This window comes from Polypterus senegalus, chromosome 6 (assembly GCF_016835505.1).
Source record: "Polypterus senegalus isolate Bchr_013 chromosome 6, ASM1683550v1, whole genome shotgun sequence".
Lineage (NCBI taxonomy): Eukaryota > Metazoa > Chordata > Cladistia > Polypteriformes > Polypteridae > Polypterus > Polypterus senegalus.
The window spans coordinates 68,290,223-68,312,551 of record NC_053159.1 but is presented as its reverse complement, the minus strand read 5'-3'; the positions used below and the strand labels follow the sequence as shown (position 1 = coordinate 68,312,551).

At 38.3% G+C, this 22,329-nt stretch overlaps 1 protein-coding gene across 1 annotated transcript in view; it reads right to left on the bottom strand.

Annotated features, from left to right (window-relative positions):
- The window catches only part of LOC120530630 (thrombospondin-type laminin G domain and EAR repeat-containing protein-like), a 178,991-nt gene that overhangs the window by 34,075 nt on the left and 122,587 nt on the right, over positions 1 to 22,329 (bottom strand). Inside the window, exon 8 of the mRNA XM_039755052.1 lies at positions 11,476 to 11,662. Coding sequence (XP_039610986.1) covers positions 11,476 to 11,662 — 187 coding nt within the window. The remainder of the gene's footprint in view (positions 1 to 11,475; positions 11,663 to 22,329) is intronic.

Here is a 22,329-nt window from a genome sequence, read left to right as displayed (position 1 = left end):
TTTTAAAAACATTCTAGTAGAACAGTAATTATACCTACAGCTAATATGACATTAAATTTTGACCAGTTACTAATATTTGAAAGAAACATAAATCAAAAATTGTTCTTCAATTTTGATTGCTAATGTATATAATGTTAAAAAAAGTAACAAAAAACAAAAAATATTGTCCTAATATTTAAAACAAATAAGGTTTTTAATGAATTCCTAATACACTCTTATTCTAGACTCATGCACAGTGAAGTGCCGTGTGTTTGCGCTCACTCCTCACTCCTCATTGCTCTCAAACTGGAGCTGAACTCTTCAACACTGAACGTTGGGGAACCAAAAGAAACCTGAGCTGTACACCAACGTAGAGGTAATTTGTTTTCTTTGTAAGCTAGATGCCATAATAAAAAGCACAGACAAAGGCAAAGGCTGATGGAGAAAGAGAAGACAAGTATACACTATATCACACCCATGAAAGTTCATCTCTTATACTGGTAGAAGTCACAGAACATCAGTCCTGGCAATGGAGACTGGATGGTTGTTAACTCAGAACACTTGATAGTTATCAGTCAGGTAGATCACGTATTTCCATTTGTTGTTTTGGCATGTTCAATCTGTATCGAGATTCAGTAACAGCTTTTTGGGGAAATTTTTAGTTTCTTGAATTCAACATGTACACAGAGATCCCGTAAGGTCCTCCATCTCTGGGATTATGGCAGGTATTACACATTTCTTGCCTGTGACATCATGTTAGATCAAGGAAAGGAATGAATTGGAGATGTTTCCAGGATCCTTTGAAAGTCCTTCTAAAAATCAATTTAAGTAAGAACACAGTAAGAACTGTGTTAAAATCAGATTTCTGATTGTATCGACATGCTGATCAGACAAGCTGGTTCTGTGGTTGGCATCGAAATCAACTCTCTGGTGACAGAGGAAGAGGGGAGAACACTAAGGAAGCTGCTATTTATTATTGACAATGAACATCACCCACTGTTCACCACCATAATAAAGCAGGGGAGTTTGTTTAGTGTTAGGCTGCTATCATGGAAGTATAATATGGACAGATACAAGAGATGTTTTGTCCCCAAAGCCATTAGACTCTTTAACTCTTCCCAAATGAGGCAAGGGGTGGTTGTGTTCTGGGCCTAATATTCTTTCTCTCCTTAGCTATGCACTACATCCAATATCTCACTACTTGGTCACTACTGTATAACATGTTTTCATAATGTGTCACTTTAAATATTTTATCCTATCAGAATAAGCAATGTCACTTTATTTAATCTTACTTTAATATTATGTCACTTTAACATTTGTCAGTTTAATGTTATGTGTCAACTGTCACTTTGGTTAGTAGTATTATTTGCACAATCCCCATTGCACTGGCATTATTGCATGCACCATCTACATTTCCTGTATTGGAATTCCAACCCCAGTGTACAGTAATTACATTTGACCGCCTGTACTTAAGTAATGGTATTTGTATAGTGTGTACTTAAATGTTTGTATCTAAGTTGTATCTATACTTAAATTTCTCTCAAGATCAATAAAATATCTATCTATCTATCTATCTATCTATCTATCTATCTATCTATCTATCTATCTATCTATCTATCTATCTATCTATCTATCGAGCTTCTGTAAAAAGCCAGATTTCCCCTTGGGGATGAATAAAGTTCTATCTAATGTAATCTAATCCATTTCCTTAATTCAATGAAGGGACAATGGGAAACAGAACCTATTGAAATTTCTAGCACAACATAGGAACCAACCATAGATGGGAGACCGGGTGCTGAGTGATACTATACAGTTGAAAGGTCATCAAATGCACTTGTGCATATGCTTGGCAAAGCAATGATGTGTGTATAGAAAACCTAAAAATACTCTTGAAGAACATGCATAGTCCACATACATAGGGGCCAATCAGAAAACCTTTGAACCTGCAGTACTTAAAATTATGGATTTGATGTTTTGACTCATCTGTCTTTTGTTCAATCTTTTGTGTTTAGATAACAGCAATTATTCTATTTCTATAATACTTCTGTTTACTGATAAATTGTTGTATGCTTTTTCTTAAACTAATATGGCTCAGTTACCTTCATTTAGGCCTAAGGCTGAGAACACTAAACCACAGAAAAAGGTAAGGAAAGCTTTGTAGAAGCCTTAGCTGAAGTCTCATTAATCATTAGAGAAGCCAAAGATTAATTAAAGAACAAACATTTCACACCTTCTCTACATAGTTTCCACCAGTTTCCTTTGCTTTAATCATTAATGTAGCTTGTAATTTAAATTTTTTAATTCAAAATGGCTAAAAGTAATCAGTTTTTTAAAGGATCACATGTAACCAGCCGGGATCAGACATTCTCAGTAAATATTAATTTTGGCCAAGCAATAAATTTTACACAAAATCAAATGTGTTTAAAAGCTGAGTTTTTCCTTTGATAAGCTATAACAATAAACAGAAAATATTTGTGCCATTTCAATCAAATTGTCTTTGAAGGAACAATGATAGCATTACTAAGACGTCTCAAGAAGAAAAAAAACTTGCACATTTCAAATAAGTTGGCTTTACTTTCATCCTGTTGCAAGTTCATATCCTGCAGCGCTTAAATGTGAGGCCCAAATCTATCCTTTTCCTAGCTCGCTTTTTTCCTCTAAGCTAGTAATGTAGTTCAAGGCTGTTTTTCTTAGGAAGTGTCAGGACAAGTTACAGATAATCGTGTTGGTACAACCCATTGACCGATGATCTCTGTATTTAGTTGAGCAGGTAGAAGAGACTTACAATCATCTTTGATCAAGTGAGCAGGCAGCACATAATTGTCCTTGTGGTAAGTGAACTTAAATTTACAGTAGCTTAGAGTAAAATAAAGAGATAATACTGCTTCTGTTCATGTGTGTCATAAAAAGTTTAAGCTTTAAATTTAATGCTCGTGCTGGCATAAATAGGGAAAGAGAAATGGGTTTGCTTAGCTCATTGATGAAGTTTGCTTTAGACGCCAGGTACAAACCAAGACTGTCCAGTGTGCCAGGTCACAGCAGGGTCTATTGATGCTCACATCCACTTTCTTTCTGGGAGGTACACTGGAGTACCTGAGGAAAACTGATGCAGACTTGGGAAAAAAATGCCCGAACTCCACATAGGTAGTGACAAGGTCCAAGGATCAGTATGGTAGCAGCCTTAACCAATGTTACACCCTAGTGTAAATGCAGAAAATGGATCATAGACTGTATTGTGCTCCACCAACACTACTTCACCACAATCTGCTTATAAAAGAAACCATCAAGGTTTGTACGTCCAGTCCCTCAGATCAATCTAATTGTTGACGTGACAAAAGAGCGCACAAGGAAGAGTAAAGATGCACACTGAGAGAATCATGTTCAAGGACTGAAAGTATTAAACTGGACATGAAATGAGAAAGGCACCTAAAATAATGACAGAGTCTGAGGAAGATGCTCAAGAAAAGGAGCACCAGTGAAGGGAGGTTCTGACACATGAATACAGAAGAAAGGTGCTGAAGATACACATAGGGCCAGAGACAGCAAATGTTTTCGACCTGTATTTGACAGGTACCATGGCTAGCTTCTAAAAAAGATTGTTGGGCAATGCATAAAATTCTCAGGTCGAACAATCGCCAAACTTGCCATCTGACTGCTTTTTTCAGCAATTTCCACCTGAGGAGAGAACATCATAATAAAGACTTATTTTGCAATAAATAAATTATGGTACGTCATATTTTCACTAACACTTATATATAACTTCTCAGATGTGATAGAATTTGTGTTTGTGTCAAATTTCAACATTCTTTTACTCAAAAACTGATGCCAAATTTGCAAACAATATAGGTGGAAACTGTGATTTTTCCAAATTTTTGTTGTAAAATACAATATATTTCAGTTTCAAGCAATACCAGGTCACTTTTTTTTACCACAATGGTGTTCACAAACATGTCAACTGTACCTGTGAAAAGCTTAATGTTGATAACACAAAGAAATAATTAGCTGCAGCATTTGGAGCCATGGGCACCCCTCCCACTTTGAGAACCTTTCCAGGCATGGAAAAATATAAATAATATAAAACTGATATTAAATAATATAAAATATTTATACAAAATATAAATAACTTCTGGGTGGCACGGTGGCGCAAGAAGTAGTAGTAAGGAGACCTGGGTTCGCTTCCCAGGTCCTCCTTGTGTGGAGTTTGCATGTTCTCCCCATGTCTGTGTGGGTTTCCTCCGGGTGCTCCAGTTTCCTCCCATAGTCAAAAGACATGCAGGTTAGGTGCATTGGCAATCCTAAGTTGTCCCTAGTGTGTGCTTGGTGTGTGTGTGTGTGTGTGTGCCCTGCAGTGGGCTGGTGCTCTGCCCAGGGACTTGTTCCTTCCTTGTGCCCTGTGTTAGCTGGGATTGGCAGCAGACTCCTGTGACCCTGTGTTAGGATATAGCGGGTTGGGTTGGATAAAGGATAGATGGATAAATAACTTCTCACATATACACACACACACATACTGTATTTATCATATATGCACACACACACACACAAAATTCCTTTTTTCAGCAGTGGGCATGTATATATTGTTGGAAACATCTCAGTCGCAACTATAAAATGGTATAAAGCTTGTGATGGAACAACACACTGAAGAGCCCGCCCAGAAACGCCAGTTGGTTGATGCCAGTCTAGACGTGCCCACCTGTTCTTTAATGCTGAACATTTTGCTAACGCTTTATCTCATGATGATGTCCTTGCTCTTGTTTTATTCAGCAGAGTGTGCTGTACATTTGGATATAGAACATATTTATATTTGCTGTTGCTTTGTGAAGTTGTATGCAATACCACATGAAAATTCCATCTTGCAGGGTGAGAGTTTGACTATGTAAGTCAAGGTAGGAGCTTTTGTTCAAAAATGGCCATATTGGGTGTCTTTGGAAATATCACAGTCTTAGCTATCCAATGGTGTGAAACCTTAGCAAGAGCTGCCCTCACCAAAAATTATAGATGATAGGTACCAGTCACTTCCACAATGTTGTTGCCTTATGTCTGATTACTTGGCACTGCCTCACCACACATACATGTATGATACCTTGTTTTGATCAGGAACATCTCCTGTAAGTACTGATATGCTACTTGTATATTTTTGCTCCTTTTTTGGAGTTATATGTGCAAACATGTGAAAATCAGACAAACTGAGTTTTTCCAGTTTTTCGCCCATGGCAGCTATTCGCTTGGTCAAAGCAATAGTTGATAACATCATATAAAATCTACTGTGTGGTATAACACAGCACATGTAAGATTTAATACCAGATTAAAAGTGAACTGTACATGCTGTAACAATGTGATAACCATTAGAGTGTAGTAGACACCCATGGCTTTTAAACGGGGGTATTGTTTGTAATTGTGTGTCACATAATTCATCTGTATGATGCGGCAAAAGGTGTCTTAAAACATTTTTGAACCCTTGTCGGCCTGGTACCGGGCTGCTTAGAGTTTAAGATAACTAATACTTCTCCCAAAAATATATTTTCTTTATATCTTCCTTAACCCCTGAAGTTGGTAGTAGTGGTTGAAAAAAAGTGATCTGTTTTCATGGAAGAAAATTTGAATTGAATAAATAGCTCCACAGTTCCATCCATCCATTTTCCAACCCATTGAATCCAAACAAAGGGGTCTCCTGGATCCAATCCCAGCCAACACAGGGCGCAAGGCAGGAACCAATCCTGGGCAGGGTGCTAACCCACCGCAGGACACACACACCCACACCAAGCACACACTAGGGACAATTTAGAATCGCCAATCCACCTAACCCATGCAGACACAGGGAGAACATGCAAACTCCACGCAGGGAGGACCCGGGAAGCGAACCCAAGGTCTCCTAACTGTGAGGCAGCAGCGCTACCACTGTGCCACCGTACCACCCGCTCCACAGTTTAAAATTACAAATCAAACAATTCAGACATGATTTAAGTACGCATTGCAGACATTCATTTAAGGGTATCTGCATACATTTCAGTCACACCGTGCTAATTACAATACTTTTTATTCATGGTTCCCCCTGCCATTTCAGGGCACCATAATGTTTGGGACAATTGACGTCACAGGTGTTTCTGCTTATGGAGAGCAATGTATATTCTGTCTCACCTCAATGCCCAGCATTGGCTTTGGAAAAGGATATCCCAATCAGCGGTGGTCTTTCACTAACTATAGGGCCTCCCTATTGAATAGGCCCAAAGGAGATATGAAGATAATGAAATGTCTCCAGCTGGCTATCATTACTGTTGCCATGTCTACCCAGAAATAACTAAATAAATGAATAAATAACAGGTTTAACTAGACGTGGTATCTGTGTGACAAAACAGAAAACTTGATTGTTGTTTTTGTTATGCGCTAGAGAGGTCCCAAAATATCTTTAAAAATGCCCACTTTAAAGGGGAAAACCTGAACAAAACCCCAGCTAGTCAAAACAAGGGCACACATGGAATCTTTATAAATAAAAAGATTTATTATCAACAAAAATACTCTGTAACAAAATTAGCCCTGAGGTGCAAATAAATCACAGAAGGCAGTGGCTTTAAAATAGGCAATCCAAACAGCAATCACAGTCCCAATATGTAATCCAAAAGGCAGTCAAAAAACACAGCAAGAGACCACAAAAATAGCAAAAATACTGGACAACTCCATACCCACCAAAAAAAGGCAAAAAAAAGAAACGCCAGCAAGGGGAGGAACCCTGGCTGAAATATAACACTTTGTTTAAGTGGGCCTCACAATTATTCTGAATTTTTGGCCTTTTTAGAGACAGTGGATCTAATGATCAACAGAGTTTGACATCCTGCTGGGGAGGAACAGCCCATCTTTGGGCAGTGAATTGCTTTTGGGTCACATACAGTTAGTGAGGGTGTCCTGCTAAAAGCTTGCTGACTCCTCAACATGTGCTCACCCCAAGCAGAGTTTTCACTTCATCTTGGGAAATGTGAGAAACATAAAGTATGAATAGACTCCGTTCAATGCTTCAGTAGTGAAAGTGGCTGCAAAAAGCTGAGACCAAAAGGTGATATTGCTTGGTATTGTGGACACCGTAGTGTTTTACAATGCATTTTTCATTTGATTTCTAAAATATAGTAGTAATAAAAAATTGACACAAACCCAACATCTTAGTTCTCTGCAACTTTACTTGCAACACTCTCAAAGCAATTATCAAGGAAAACTCAATATTGTTGTTGTACGAAGCCTTTTTTTAGAGCCCTGCAGATGCAGAGATGTTGCTTTGAGGGTGTTGTAATTTGCAGAGAACTAAGACACTGGGCTTGTGTGAGTTATTTAATGCAACTACAGTATACTATAGAAATTGAATAAAGTGTGTATTGTAGAACATGGTGAAGACAGCAGAGTAAAGTAAAACTACTTAAGTAATACAAAGAAACTCAAACCAAAACCTGTTTTTTAGACACTGTGTGAGAAAAATTGATGCCGCACGGGGACTGAATCCACCCCAAGCTTTGAATTGGAATGAGCTGAATCTGTCCAAGGAATGGAAATTATGCAAAGATGAATTTTCACTGTACAAGGACATCAGCTTAAGAAAAGCAGAAGAGACAATGAAGGTAAAAGTTTTCAAATATCTATTAGACGAATCAGAAAGAGAACTTTGTGACATGCTGTGTGTTTCAGTGCCACCAGGATTTTTGACTATTAGTGCGTTATTAACTGCCTTTGACAACCACTACAATCCAAGATCGAATTAAACTGTTGAGAGATATAATTTTTTCTCTCTTGAAACCAGAATATAGGGGTGTGATGGGTGGCCGGGTCCTATGCCCGACTGGGACACCCCTGCTGCATATGTTCCAGGGGAGCAGCCATGGGCTCCTCAGTACCTCCCCCAGGATGCTTGGTGGCAGCCTCCCTGGTTGACGATGGTGCCTCAGTTTCCCACAGGGTTCTATGGGAGATGGAGTTCTCCACAATCCTGTGGGGATCTGGGGTGGCCGCCAGGGGGTTGCATGGATCCTGGGGCGAACCTGGACACCTCCGCAGCTCCGTTTGGATGTGCAATTAGCAACAGGTGATTAAGCACCTGGAGCACTTCCCGGTGGGATATAAAAAGGGCCAGCATCCACCACTCAGGAGCCAGAATTAAGAGGAAGAGGACGAGGTTGCCAAGGAGGAGTTGTAGTGCCAGAGGAAGGATTGGATTGTGTTGTGTTGTTGGTTTTAAGTGCTTTGGGACTGTGTTGTGACTGGGAGGTTCACGGGAAGACGTACCCTCCAGCTGAAGAAAAATAAAAGTCCTCTTGTGTTTTACACGTGCCTCATTCTGAGTCTGTGCTGGGTCGGGCGCTATACAGTATAGCATCCCTTTTACAAGGAGAAAATACTGACAGCAGCATCACAGATTTGAGAGTTTTAGCAGTAATGTGCAATTTTTGAATAAAAAAAGACTCACTAATAAGAGAGAGTAGTATGTGCCATTCAGAACTCACACTCACACTGACACTGGAAAAATGCTTGCGAGATACTGAAATATCAAAAGAGAATAGTAAGACAATAGAAGGACAGCAGTTTGAAGAAGTGAATGCAGTTAAGTAATATGATAAGACCCAGATTAAAAAGTGCAAATGTTGTGGGAAACAACATGAATGGAGAAAAGAAACCTGCCCAGGAAATGGAAAACAATGCAAAAATTGTGGCAAATTAAACCGTTTTGAAGCCACATGTAATTCCAAGGACTTTTATGAAAAATAAGTTAAGAGTGTGACAGAAACTGAAGGGGAATAGTGTCATGAGATACTCAGCCTCAGTTCATAAAAGGAAGGTGAGAGGGGAAGTAAGTTTTTACAACAATGCTTATAGGAGATAGGATAGTAAAACTCCACCTGGACTGTGGAGCCAGCTGCAACTTTACTTACAACACTCTCAAAGCAACATATCAGTGTTGCTAATAAAAAGAAAAGACTCACTATTACAACAATATTGAGCTTCCCTTGTTACACGAGAACACCAATTGAAGGGAATTCCATTAATATGCTGTCAAAAAAATTAAGCAAACCTTGCATAGATGGTCAGCCCTTCATCTCACTTTAGCTGGAAGAATTAACATTGTTAAGATGAATATCCCTCCCGAAGCTTCTCTTTTTATTTCAAAACATTCCAATATACATCAATAAATTGTTTTTTAAGAAATTAGATTCAACTATAACTTCATTTATTTGGACTTCAAAACATCCACGTATCCAAAGAGCAACCCTACAAAGTCCTAAAGTGGAAGGTGGCATGGCTCTACCCAACTTTCAATTTTATTACTGGGCAGCAAATATACAAGCTATGCAAACCTGGACATGGGCACAAATAGATAAACAGACACAGGCTTGATCCACAATAGAAATAAAATCCTGCACTACTTCTTTATATTCCTTGCTTTGTGCCCCAATAAATGAAAGTTATCACCAATATACTAACAACCCAATTGTATATCACGCAATCAGAATATGAAACCAATGTAGGAAGTATTTTAAGATACAGAAGCTTCTATCTGTGGAACCTCTGCACGAGAACCACCTTTATCCACCTTTGCAAACATATTCAGCTTTTAATATTTGGAAAACATTTGGGATTAAATCACTTAAAGATCTGTACATAGACGATGTATTTGCCTCCTACGAACAATTATATTCCAAATTTAACTTTCCAGTAGCACATTTCTTTCACTACCTTCAAATTAGAAACTTTGTTAAACAGAACCTGTCCAAATATCCTCACCTCCCACCTCCCTCTATGCTGGAAAAAATATTGCTCAGTTTCGAGGACTCAGACAGCATTTCTGCAATATATAAAACCATTTTTGAGTCCCTTCCTTTCAATGATCCAAGAGGACAGTGGGAAAAGGATCTCTCACTCAATATCTCAGAAAAGGAGTGGAAGGTAAAAATGAAGAAAATTTACACAAGCTCCATATGTGCAAATCATACAATTATTCAACTCAAAATTATATATCGAGCACATCTCTCTCATCTAAAATTGTCCAAAATGTTTCCAGGGCAAGATCCAACCTGTGAACGCTGTAATCAAGTTCCAGCCTCACTGGGTCACATGTTTTAAGCCTGCACCAAATTAACATCATTTTGGACCAAAATCTTTAAATGCCTTTCAGACAGCTTGGATGTCATAATCCCTCCTAATCCACTAACAGCTGTGCTTGGAGTACTCCCAGATGGGCTTAAAGTGGAGAAGGACAAACAAACTGTAATTGCCTTTACTGCACTATTGGCATATAGACTTATCTCGCTAAACTGGAAGAATCCTAACTCTCCTCTTTTAAGTCAGTGAGTAACTGATGTTATATACTGTTTGAAATTGGAAAAAATCTAATTCTCACATAAAGGATCTGTGCAGAACGCTTTCAAAACCTGGCAGAATCTAATCAATAACATTTTTAGAATAAGCTTTTAAAGCACTGAGGAAGCAGATTCTTTCCCCATTTCTTTTTCTTCTCCATGTATCTTTATTCTCTTATTAATTCATCTATTTACTTATTTTTACTAGCTTTAAGTTTTATTCTGCTGGCCATGCTCTCTTTCTCAGGGGTGGGGGTTGATTTGTTTTCGTTCCTATTTTTGTAAAAATTGATCTATTTGTATGGAATGTTGTGTAATTACAATAAAACCAATAAAATAAAAGAAATGCTGTCAATGAAATTTACACAGATGGGTGACTGGATTTAAGTGGTCCACGAAACTGACAGTTTTGGCAGTGGCCATATGGAAGGTCTATGTGTGGGAATACTTTGGTGATGCCCCGAAAACTGATTTTCAGGTAATCTTAAAGGATCTGGCAAAACAATTCAACCATTCATAGTTGAGGCTGTTCTTAGCAAGGATCAAAAATGCCTGTAGATATCATTGGGCTGCATAAGAAACATTTTAAGGAATTCCTACATCTTCTTTGGAAACAACTTCTGCAACTGGCTCTATTTCTACATCTGAGGTCAAAGCAGTATTTAAAAAGTAACATTGTGGCAAAACCAAAAGTGTGGAGAAGATCTGGCCCAAAGCATCAAAACCACTAGAAGTGGCCAAAACCATAAGGCCATTCTACCCACATCTGTAAATGAAAAAGTTGCTCTTGTCACTTCATTGAAGACAAAGAAGTTATCTAATAAAACTTATGAATGACTGTTCAAAGGAGTGATGTACAAAGACAAGTTAGTGATAAAAATAAATGCTGAAGTATTGCAATTTTTGAATGTTCATGCTGTACTGTAGAACATTTTTGATAATAAGAAATGAATGTGAAAATCTTGATAAACTAAAGTATGAAGAAATGTATAAAGCTACAGTTTACATAACATTAGAAAGAACATGGCTGAAATATCAATACAATATGGTGCTATTATGATTTGAATGAGACATCCATTGCCATAATGGCTAGGAAAGTATAGAAATGATCTGAAAAAAGGTTATTTACTCCAAGTAACAGCCAAAGTTAATTTTTAAGTTTTACTACCTTGCCGGTGATTAGCAACTGCAAGAAATGTTTCTTGCTCGATTTGAAAAGCCTCCCAGTCTCTAGCATTGTGGGTTGTAATGGTCTGGTACAAGACAAACTTTAATTTTCTTCTGTTCCATTTGTAAATGACTGAGACTTCTTGGTTTTGCTCATTCTTCTCAAAGTTAGCTACTGCTAAGAATATCTAAATAAAAAAAACAAGAAGATTAATTTAATTAATGATTTAAAGCATTATAAAAAAGACAAAAATGCAATCATGAATTATATGTTCTGAATTTAAAATAAAGAAAAAAAAATCAGTTGTGGTGATGCATTCTAATGATATCTCAAAGTTATTCTCACTTTCAGTGTGTCTAGGAGTCCTAAAGCAAGCAAATCCCAGTAAGTTACAAGAGCATATCCCAAAAATGACCACTAGAGGGAGATATCAATGTCAAACTGTGACTAGTAATTTGGGCAAGCACTAAATTTTTGCAAAATAAAAAGTTTATTCTCACAAAATGCTCTTCAATAACAATGAAGCTCTGTGGCGCGCAAGAAGCAAAAGAATTGCCCCAAAACACTAAGGCAATCCAATGCAAAAAAAGTCCCAATACAGTAATCCAGAAATATCAAACACATAGCATGAAGGTAAAAATTCCAAAAATATATCGAAGGCACAAGCACAGCAAAACACAATTAACTCAACAACTCCAGAGCTCATTTAAAATGAACTGCCAAAAACTGTGGAAGATCCACCGGATTTATAGGACAGAAAGCAGTTCCTGGTGGTGATTGTCAGGTAGCTGTATCTCTTGGGCGTTCACCCATAGATCATATGGAACATAACAAAGGTAGCCTATACCTGTATACAAAAACAAAACCAAAAATAAAGAAAGATTCACATAATCAACATAAAAAGAATCAAACATGTACAAAAGAGACACAAGTCATAAATGTGAACCCCAGCCAGGTGAGAAACACTGGTTAAACTTGACAATTTGACCACAATGCAATGGAGTGCTACACAGCATATTCCACATGTTAAGAATTAGTGAATCCTTAAACTTCATTGATGTTGACATTTTTGAGATTTTTGTGAATCTTACTCCCTTACTCCCTCACACGGCCATTTTCTATCCTGAGAAGAGGCCATTTGTGCAGATGGTATGCTGGATCAAGGGCCATGCTGGTCCACATTAAACCATACCAAAACAGAAAGCCACCTGGTAGTCTAAGCAAATGAAGTAAATATTACTCAGGTTGTATTAATATTATTTTGCCAACAGACACACTTCTACTCTGCTTATATTTTGGGCCTATAATATGCACACAGGTCCCAATCCAGGTGGTTTGTTGTGTGGTGGGTGCAGCAACGTTCTATCAGCACATGCTCCCAATACATAAATAAATATGTAACTTCCCTCCAGCCTGCTTTGGTGCTCTGTCTTGCTACCTGGGATCATAGATACAAAAAATAGAATAAAATATAAGGACATTTTGTTCAGGTATACATAATAAATAGTATAAAGGCAGGGGGGTTACCCAAGGACCTCACCATGACAAAACCCAGAAGAAAGCCATTTCAATGATGTCTATTGCTCATGTTCACATTATCTTTCTATTGTGCTTGCTGTCGATTGAAATTACAAATTTGTTATTTATGTGCTCCAGGTAGTTAATTAAATGTCTACAAATATTACTGCATACTGTGAGTCATTAAATAGATAATGCAATAATTGTACCTGCTAGGCAACAAGAATGAGCCTCCTTTAATTAGAAGTGGAGGACAATTCTCCTGCACGAGAGGCTCTGGCTCACAGAAAACTTGAAACTGGAGGCTTGCTTTTGTGTTTGGCAAAATATTGTCCCTTGTCCTTCAGTGCCTTGAGGTTTATACCTCTTTGTCTTTTAATCATAGACCCTTCACATGACAAAGAGTGGAAACTACTAGAAAAACTTAAATATTAGGGTAAAAAATCATTAGATCAGTTAACACACTACCTGCATGACCCAAAGGGACACCTATTTACATTTATGCAATGAAACAGTTACTTTCACAACTTTGCAAAAATGCAGTTTTCTTCATATTAGTTAATCATACAGATTCATTATTTTACCTACAAGTGGCTATACATATTTTTACTGATAGCTCCCTGGAGTTTTTTTAGGGGTGCTATGCAAGTGTTTCTAAGATGCAAATCTCTGGTCTCGTTCTTTTACATTCAGAGATTCTGGGAGTTACAATTTTTAAATCTTAAGCAAAGAGTACTGAACGCAATGTTCTGTTATGTAACTTCTTTTAGAAGTTCACGTTAATTTATATACTCACACATGGATAACACTTTATGAGACATGGGCAATAAAGGGATTGCTGTAGGAGAAGTTAGGTGTGTCAGAAATGAGAATGCTGAGATGGAAGTGTGAAGTTACAAATAAAGGACAGAATAAGAAATGAGACAATCAGAGATACAAAAAAGTGGGAGAGATATTTAAGAAAGTACAGGAAAGAAGGTTGAAGTGGTATGGACATGAGATGAGGAGAGACAATGAATATGTGGGCAAAAGAGTGATGGGAATGGAAATACTGGGGAAGAGAAAATGAGGAAGGCCAAAGCAGAAGTGAATGGATAAAGTAAAAGAGATTTGAAAGAAAAGAGGTTGACTGACAAAGGGGTGCAAAGCCGAGCTCTTTGGAGAAAGTTGATCAAGCACATCATACACCATATAGAAGTGGGAAAAGGTGAAGAAGAACAAGGAGACTCTTTCTCTTATTTATAACATCTGATCTATAATTGTGTTATATTTTACATTTTTTGAGCACTGTGTAGAAATTAATTTGTCAATGAATTTATCTTACAATATACTGTATACTGCAGAAAGGACAGTGGTTAGTGCTGGATTCAGGGTTTAGAACCTGTGCCCTGTCTTTCCTTGGAGTATAGGTGACTCCTCAATGTCCTCCCAAATTTTCACCCATATCCCAAAGATTTGTGTAATAGGTGAGTTGCTGATTTTAGATTGAAGTTGTATTAGTGGGCTCTGCAATGAGGGCTCTGGCCATCCACACACTTGAACAGGAACGGAGCAGACGTGAGAGTGGTACAGTATGTTGTGTTATAGTGTGTAAAAGAATCATTTGAACGTCTATGGCTCCTTGCGAACCTGAATTGAAACAAACTGGTTTAGTAAATTGCATGGCTGGGTAAATGAACTCAGGACTGACTGACCCAAGAAGATCTTTGCAAGAGAAAAGGACAAAGCGGAAGTGGATGGATAAAGTAAAAGGAGATCTGAAAGAAAAGGGCTTGAATGGCAAGGAGCAGGACCCAGCTTTGGAGAAGGTGGATCAAGCACATCGACCCTACATATAAGTGGGAGAAGAAGAAGAAGAGAAAGAAGGACAACACTGCATTTGTGGCATTATATGTGATATAAAAGCATACTCTTTTGCAACTTGAGTGTCTTCTAACATTCACAACATCTCTTAATGTAACTCAGGATCATGGGTGGCTGCTGTCCATCTCAGCAGCACCAGTAACAGGGCAGAAAAGTCCACTGAACTGAACTCACACACATCTCACAGAGATTAATGTAGGGTCACCTGTTGCCCTATCTTTAGTGATGTGGATTAACACCAAAGTACCTGCACAGACACAAGGAGAACAAGAAAATGCCATATTGACCTCTACCAGGGAATGGGAGTCAGACCCAAGATGCTGGACCTGTAAAGTAGTAACACTGGAATTGTGTAAGATGAAGTTTATTTTCTAATTTTAACACTTAAAACACTGTTGCTCCTGTGATTTATCTGTACAGGCTCCTGAAACTAAAGAATATGCACTGATGGGGTTAGGGGAATAGAGTAGTTCACCATGGAAATGCAAGTAGATGGACCCTGCCTGGAGATGGTATGCCCGGTATGTGTTTAGCATTGCATTGTAGCAGGTCCACAGCTAAAGTCAAAAAGACCACTTTATAAATAAATAGTTGCCGCAGTAGAGAGGGGGCATGGTAGTGTGGTCAGAGCGGTTCCCGAGTGATTTGTGATGTGAACAGTCCTCCTTAAGTGCACAGGTGAGGAGTTGTCCGTGTTTGTAATTGTTGCCAGTATCTGCTAATTGCCACACCTGATCCACGTCCCAGTAATAAATAATAGATTCGCGAGGCGGATTGGGAAAGGACGATGAAAAGAAGAGTGAGAAAAGAACGGGAACAGAGATTAGTGAAGAAATAGGCGGCAGGAAGGAGAAATGAGAGAGAGAGAGAGAGAAGGTAGGAGAGAAGAGAAAAGAATGTGAAGGGAGGTTAAGGGTGAAGAAGATGGCAGGAAGCAGGACAGAGAAAGTCAATGAGAGCAAGAGCGAGAGCAGGTTTGTGAAAGTTTGATGCAGCTGGATGAAGACCCCTTAAGGAGTTTTTGGGCAACTCTCGGAGGGGGCAGATTGAAGTGGTCACTCCAGTTGAGCAGTTTTGAGGAGCTGGAGTGATCGGCATAGGGATCATCTGGCCGTTGAAGGAAGCGGAGTCAAGGAGACTTTGGGCATGTTGAGCAACAGCGTGAGTGCCCTGGCTGCTGGGGGAAGGAAATCAAGTCTCGTTCCAGCTGGAGCCCGACATAGCTAGGGATCGGAGGGCTACCGGACCAGAATTTGAAGGGAACTGCATTTTACTAATAGGGCGACTCCCCTGTTGCGGGCCCCATAGGGGGAGAAGTAGGGGAGCCACCAGTAAGGGAGAAGAAATTACTGGCTTTAGTTTTAAAGAAAGGAAGACTGCTTCCAGCCATTATTTTAACCTATGTTTTTTAAGGATTTTTTCTAGTGTGTTTTTAACCTCCACAGTTCACTTGTTTTTATGGATTATTTATTTAATTACTTATTTATTTGAACACTTTGATATTGTTGATTTTTTAATAAAAGCACTTTGCACTTTTTGCACCATCCCCTTGGCTTCATGGTTGATGTCTTCACTGCCTAGCTCATCGATGACAGTAAGTAAGATGGGAGCATGGAACAGAACCTGCATCGTCTCAAACATACCTTGCAAAGGTATCAACATAGAAGGGAAAGAAAGGTCACGAGGAACCACATGTGTCATTGTTCCCTCAGTGGCGGACATACAGTACATTTTTGGTGCCTTGAAGCTTGAGCTGTTATGGGGGCCCCATTGCAACCAGCAATGAGGTCTGGGTAACAATTGTCTTCTTCTTCAATAGGATTGTTCTATGACAGATCACCACAATTAAACAGATAACCACTACATCTCATATTTTGATTCAAATTGCTGTACTGAATATTATTAATATTACTTAAAAAAACCTTTGCATAATGTAGACACCCAAAATTTTTAAGCAATGTGGACTAAAGTTGTTTCTGGGACTCCTCCAGGATTAAAGGCACTGAAGCTTATGCTTCATTAATTTCATAGCAGATCCACCCCTGTGTCCCACCATATCACCACAGGTACTGTACATAGCTAATGGGAGGCTCAGGCATGGAGGAACAACAGCAGCTGACAGACTCTTGCCCAATGTCTATGGAGCAATTGTAGTGTTGATCATGATGGAAGTGAGTCTTTGATGGAGTTTGCAACCACCTAGAGCCACTACATTAAGTGAGTTTAGAGTCAAGAAGGCAAAACGGACAAGGGTTCCACTGGTGGGTGAAAGAGAGTCCAGGCAGCCGGCTGAGAGAGAGAGCTATAGAGAGAAAGGAAGTAAGCAGAATGTTGTGGTGTGCTATAATTTAGGTGGACAAGTTGATGAGCCACCCCAGTTAGCAGACAGGAGTTCAGATCCTTGAGGCAGACAAAGAGGGTCACAGGGTTTGTTTTTCTTCTTATGCATTTGAGTATTTATATTTTTACTTTGTTCATCCCTTCTTGTTATTTATTAGTCCTATTTTGGCAATGTGACTTCTTAAGGTTTATTGTGGATTTCAAGGATGCTATAGGTACGCTTGCTTTCTTCTTTGACTGCAATAATGTAAAGAAAAAAATATTATTATTGTAAGTTGTTGTATTCTCACATCTTTGATTTGCAATCTGTCATTTAGATTAGGGGATGAGGAGATGTTACACTGAATACATGAAAAGAAAGTTCCCATGTTAGCATAGGAGTCCTCACAGTTCCCACATTTGCAGACCGGTGTTTGATTCAAAAGCTTGGGTTTAGAATATGGGCAAAAATCTTCACAGGCACAGCGAAAACTTGCCATCGGTATATACTAGGCACATAAACTTAAGAGGTTTACCAGTATGAGGTAGAAAGGCACAAGCAATTAATATAAAATATTATTTTAAATTTCATTTAGGAATTCTTCAGAGACAGAGCAATTGTAATGTGTGGTTTCACAAACTACTTTACATATAAAAACAAATCATCTTACAGAAATATAAATATACTTAGGAAACAAGGTGGGTTAGGGTGACATGCTGCACATCATTCATTGTGTCCATCAAAGAAATTAAAGTGTGTTTCTTGACAAAATAAAATGAATTTTGTTTGTTGATTGTCATCCAAATCTAAATATTTACATTTATGCGTATTAACTGTCATTTGCTGAGGTATCAGTCTGTTTCCAAAACCGATAAGGGTTTCGTGGCCTCAGGTATGCTGTAGCTGTTAATTAAACCATAACACAGGATATCAAAGTGCCAAGCAGTCAACTGTGTGTTCCTGTTGAAACTTATTCATCTTTGTTGAGAGTTGAAGGTTTTGGTAATTATAATTTTTAATAAGCATTTCTTAATGTGTTCACATTATTTTGATATCAACACGTTTGCACTTGAATAGATAAATGAATACAGATGCTTCACAACAAGAATGAGGTTAACATGCAATAGCAAAACATTTTTTTAGAAACATTAGAAGGTAAATTCCACACAAAAAAATGTAATCTAATGAATTCTTAAAGTAAACTTAACCTGCAGAAGGAGACTCAGTTTAGCACACACTTTAAGATAGATAGACTGAAGCCAAATTCTAAATGGCTGATTTGTCTAGTCCAGGGTTTTTTAAACTTTTCTCTTGCAACAAAATCTTGCCCTTGCCAGAGTTGCTGTTGCAATGAGTACCTATGAAAATGGACGCTACCCAGTTCAGGGCCCCAGGCAATTCCTGCCTTGCCTGTTCTGTGAATCTCAAGAAAAATATTTTAAATTGCATGAATAATAATATAAATGCATAGTTTTGTGAAAGTGGGTATATCTTTTTTTAAAAGTACAGCCAAATATTTACCAAAATGTCAAATTCACTATCATCAGCTGAACTATACTGCCATGAAAATCAGTTTTGGTGTGGCAAGCATTCCTCTCATTCTAACACAGTTTCTCAATTGAGTTTTCAAATGTTTAGATTTTAAATTAAGTTTTTTCAACAGTCAATTGCATGAAAACTTTTATGAACTTCAACTGAACTGTTTTCAAGTGATACATTTTTTGCACCCCTTCCCATGACAACCATCCTCCCTGATGAAACTTTGACATGCTATATAGCCTGAAATATTAGTTGGTTCAGCTTTATTATACATGTAAAATGTCATTAAACTTGACTGAGTTGTTTCAGTTGGGCTGTCTCCTCATTATAACCTGCTTACCCAATCACAATTTGGAAACATTATATAGCCTGTGTTTTAAATTGGTTAGTTTTTCATGATTGGCAAACAAACAAACAGACAAAGAGATAGCCAAGGTGCAATCTACAGTTTTAAAAAAGGTCCAATGACATTAAATGATGCCAAAAAACACACAGAGGGCATTACAGTTCTATTTCTCTAGATGTTTAAGTCAACAGTCATCCTCGCACAAGTATACAAGGCAAGAAACTTGGAAAAACCATCATGGACTCTAAACAGAAGAGCATATGATCCTCAAAGTCCTTCTCAAAAATATGTAGATCATCTGCTGTAGGATCACGTTGTAATTTTTGAACTCAGTAGCCCTCAATGGAACTTATGCCCTTCGAGCCTGGGCTTACTGCGAATGAGCCCCTATTGGTTAGTAACCAACTATTAGGGTTGAGGGGTCTGAAGACAGCAGCCAACCCTGGACAGACTCTAATAACACACACAGTCATAGTCGCAGATGAACCTGATGCTTTCTAGAAAATGGACACATAAATTCAATTGTCACAAAATAACCCAGCAAATCAGTCCACCATACATAATGCTGCACGGATTCCTGTATTTGATTATTCTCTTCTGTGTATCAGTGGACTTTAATGTTTAATAACATTTTTGAGTCTGGGCATAACTGGTTTATGCTACCCTATGAAAATGCTATTTTATAGTATATGCTGTCACACACTTGTGCTTGGGAAACAACTTGTAGGCTCATCAAATTGTAACTCACCCTGAGTCAAGGACTTGCGCTGTTGCCTAATGTTTGTGCTCCTCTCCAGACCTGACAGCTGGTAGCACCATTGATGTCACTTTTAGGTCACAAACCCCTGAGCCCACCCTTCTAACCTTTTTGGAATTGTCTAGCTATCGACTCTCGTCTGATAACACACTTGCTGCTGATGCTATTTAGTTTTTTTTGGGATCAAATATATGGGGATTGCCTTTATGGTGCCCCAACTCTTCATAATCTCTTTGTGATATTACTTACAAGGCATTAAAATTTGATACAAAGCAGCTAAAGCTCTTTATAATAAGTTAGGAGAATCCTAAAATATGGTGTATAAAATGTACAAATTTTAAATATAAATGCAAATGAGAAATTTCAAGATGACCTGAATTATAGATGATGTTATCAAGCTTCTGACCTGCATGTCTTACCAATGCTTGACACTCTAATCATATTGTGAAAAAGTCTTTTTTTGTCAGACAGCCAGAATTCCAATTCTCCTAATTCTCTAATAGCATTATTTGGTGTCATACTTGACAGACAATATACAATCATAAATAATGACTGAGATATCCTACACTACATTGCTCGCTTGCCATACTTAACTGACAGAATATTAACCTACCCACTATAACTTTTTTCTTTTTTAACTTAAAAAGAAAGCACATTTTCTCTATGAGGAGAAGCTTTATTCAGAACTGGGTGAGAATGTGATAGTTTTGTTCTAAAACACCAGGCTAGATGATGTTTAATTAGAACATCTAAAAAACATCGATGAGAACAGGCCATTTAGCCTAACAACACTTTCCCATTCTATCCAGTGTCACATGCATGCACATGGGAGATAGCGTAAGGGCTATGGTGACAGTAGTTACCTGCTGGACCAGGGCTTGGATAAATAATAAAAGATTGACAGCTTCTCCATTGCTGATGTCACTTCTGTTGTCTGTCCACTTGGACCCACACCTTCCTGCCACATGACCCCTTAACCCGGGAAGTGGCCATCTTCTGACCAGTTCAATAATGAACTCATGTCTGAGAACACATCTCAGCAATTGTTGCATGCCTATTTTTGTTTTGAATCCTTCAATTATACCGGGTCACCAAGGTGAAGCCCAAACTCTTTATCTTTGTTGGTCTCCTCTTTTACACCATTTAATTTCACTAAAATAACAACAAGTTGAGTTTTGAAGGTCCGTAAAGTCCTGCTGTCCATCACACTTCTTAATAAATTATTCCACGTGTCTATGGTTGTCTAAGAAAAACTTTCTAACATTTCTTCAAAATAGTTTTCCAGCAAACTTCCATCTGTGTCCCTAAGTTCTTCTTGAAGAATTCATATTAAACTAATTGCCTGAATCCAGTGTAATAATTTTCTTTGCCATTTTAAAAACTTTGATCATGTCACCTTTTAATCTATTTCCTTTACCTTTTAATCTATTTCCTTGTCCAGTGTCTATGAGGGGCTACTTCAAATCTGCCCGTCTGGTCACAAACACTCTGATTTGGGATGTAGATGGGTGTTGAGATTGAAAACTTAACTGTTATTCTTTCCAGGGTGGCACGGTGGCACATTGGTAGCACTGCTGCTTCGCGGTTAGGAGACTTGGATTCGCTTTCCAGGTCCTCCCTGCATGGAGTTTGCATATTCTCCCCGTGTCTGCATGGGTTTCCTACCGCACTCCAAAGACATGCAGGTTAGGTGCATTGGTGATCCTAAATTGTGCTTGGTGTGTGGGTGTGTGTGCCCTGCTCGGGGTTTGTTTCCTGCCTTGCACTCGGTGTTGGCTGAGATTGGCTCCAGCAGCCCCCATGACCCTATAGTTAGGATATAGCGGGTTCAATAATGGATGGATGGATATATTTCTATATAGTGAGTACCACAGCGGATGGCACTTAGTTGACACATACTGTATAGAAATGTGCCAGCTCTGAGGTTTGCAACTCTACTTATCCTTTTTTTGCATTGCTATATTCTGAATAAGTTTACATTTATTACATTTCAACCCAAGGCACTGTCACAAGATTTAACAGGTTTTAAGCTTTAGCAAAAAGGTTTCAGTACTTACTACTATGAATATGAAAAAAAAATCTTGATTTGTTCTTCCTGTTTAACTATGACTAGGAGGCCCCAAAGACCCCAGGTCTTCATATGGTGTCTCCTTTGTCAAAAAGAAGAAATCAGAAAGCCTTTCCCTAAACGCTGTAGCCTTTACGACAGACTAGAGTTGGACGGTGGCTTGTCATGTTCATACAGCATGAAAGCAATCAAAAGATAAAGTTTCTTCAGACAATATTTTTTCAATATTCTACACAATATATTACACAATTCTTTAATAAACAAAAGAAAGCCAGACCATCTGTGTAAAGCTTTCTGATTCTGTATTTGTGTTTTCACTTAAGACTTTCATAAGCAACAATAGATGAAAAAAAAGATCACAAATATTCAAAATAAACAAGCTCTCTTTTACTGAAAGAAAGTACAACGCTCGATGACCAAGACACCTATTTGGGGTGAGATGG